Raw genomic sequence first — 2,235 nt, 5'->3', positions numbered from 1 at the left:
CACCCACCCTCCCAAGGCCCACCTGCTTAACTAATGGGAAAGCAAGAAATGCAAAAGGCAATATACAAGGCTACACAAGAAGCTATAAGAGGAAAAATTAAAACAGGAATTGTAACTAGTGCAAATTAATAAAACTAATTAAAAACAACATAATATTTGATTCACAAATTAATAAACAATCTAGATTTTGAATTCTAGTTTTGGGCAAATTCCCAAAGGAGTCTCCCAAATATTTTTATGCTGTCAATTTAGTACCAGAGTAACAAAATTCTCCAAATCAATCTATCAAGCATATAAAATTGATCCACAAGATTTTCTCAGGGTTAAATTGGGTATGTTCAATGGACTAAATTGAGATTAATCTTATATCAGAATCATTACATGAGGATAATATATTGGATTATTATATAATTAAGAGATAACATTAAATTAATATGATAACAATGGGATAAAATTGGTTGTATGCAAATAGTTTTTTTATTTCGAGATATTAACTAATCCATGAATTGCAGTTAGGAAATTTGGAAGAGCAAAATCAACTAAGAGAAGAGAATGAAATTTTAAAGAAGAAATTGGAACAGCTTCAAACAGATCGTTGTGAAGATGTTGAGGAGTTGGTTTATCTTAGATGGATCAATGCTTGCCTGAGGTATGAGCTGAGGAATTATCAGCCTCTTCCTGGAAGAACAGTAGCAAGTGATCTTAGCAGATGTTTGAGCCCCAAATCCGAACAAAAGGCCAAGCAGCTGATTCTAGATTACTCAAATTCCCATTTGAATTCTAACCGTTCAAGTTTAATGGACTTTGATTTAGAGGATTGTTTTTCTCAAACATCAAGTGAGGAGTTCGATGAAACTTCCCAAGACTCTTCAAAGTCAAAATCCAGCAAATCAAAAATTTTTAACAAGCTTAAGAAGCTTGTGCTGGCAAAAGGCCGCAATGAAGATAAGGTGGCGATGAGAACTGGCAGTGATTTGAATGCTGAAAGAAAGGCTTCAGTTTCAACTTGCACAGTTGATGATTGTAGAAGAAAATCATTTGGTAGCGGTTCAGGAATGGAATTCTTTGGTAATGAGAAATGGCACATTAAAAGAAACCATTCTCACGATCTGGTAAGGTCTTCTTTGGATATTCAAAATCTAAGAAGGCTCAACCCGGAAGATGTTAATGGTGGGATGCCTGAACGCTGTAATAGTGATCTTGGAATGGTCTATGCTCATAGGAGGATGCTTTCTTTGGATGAGAACTCAACATACAGTAGTTGTCACGATCTGGTAAGGTCTTCTTTGGATATTCAAAATCTAAGAAGGCTCAACCTGGAAGATGTTAATGGTGGGATGCCTGAACGCTGTAATAGTGATCTTGGAATGGTCTATGCTCATAAGAGGATGCTTTCTTTGGATGAGAACTCAACATACAGTAGTTCTGTTGACTACGTAGAAGGCAGCGATCCTGAGAAGGAGAAGCTCAAGAAATTTGCTCAAGTCTTCAAGGATTCTCAGGGATCTCTAAATTCTAAGAGACTACCAACATCATTGAGTATCACCTGATTAATGAGTGAAAGGTGGTGTTTATATATGTTATATTCCTGAACTTGCCTGAGGACTGGGTTAGATGGACATTTAGTGTAACTGCTACTGATTTGTCTAGTAAAAACTGATCATTCCAAGTATAAGGAATTCAGCAAATATAAAAATTCCAAATAATAATTTCAGGTATAGTGTCTTATAATGCTGTTTTGTTTTTCTTTTTTGAATGAAGTTATTCTAGCTCTGTGCTTGTGAGAAACTTTCTTTGAAGGAAATAAAAGGAGTTACTACATCTCTTTGTTTTAATAAATGTTATACTAACTATGGGTATGAGAGACTTTCTTTTGAGGAAATATGAGCGGGTGGAACCGCTCTACTGGCTTGATGCTCAAGTATGTATTTGTTGAACCACTCATTGTTTTTTTGGGATGTTATTATTGATACAATGAATCTGATTATACAAAACGTAAATGTGTGTGTGTTTTTTTTTTTTGTGAAAATGATAAGGGGTTGCCCAATTTTATTAAGTGAAAATATTACAATATTGGTATAAAAAGAAGATTGTTGTTGATGATAAGATTATTAATATTATAAGTGTTTATGTTCCTTTAAATAGGTTTGGATATGAGTTCTAAATTAAATTTTTGGAATAACTTGGAACAATTATTACAAAAGATACCTCTTGAAGAAAGTTTTTATTGGAAGA

The 2,235-nt window shown here is 34.0% G+C and overlaps 1 protein-coding gene across 1 annotated transcript; it reads left to right on the top strand.

The window, feature by feature from the left end:
* Positions 1–497: 497 nt before the first annotated feature.
* LOC110113670 lies at positions 498–1,821 on the top strand (the record flags this gene model as incomplete). The annotated part of the gene is made up of 1 exon (XM_020846339.2): positions 498–1,821. A coding segment is annotated over one exon (1,053 nt), but the record flags the coding sequence as incomplete, so codon positions are not given.
* Positions 1,822–2,235: the final 414 nt, after the last annotated feature.

The sequence above is a fragment of the Dendrobium catenatum genome, unplaced genomic scaffold (assembly GCF_001605985.2).
Source record: "Dendrobium catenatum unplaced genomic scaffold, ASM160598v2 original_scaffold_247673, whole genome shotgun sequence".
NCBI classification, from domain to species: Eukaryota; Viridiplantae; Streptophyta; class Magnoliopsida; order Asparagales; family Orchidaceae; genus Dendrobium; species Dendrobium catenatum.
Note: the sequence above shows the minus strand (reverse complement) of the source record. Positions and strands in the feature narration are given on the sequence as shown.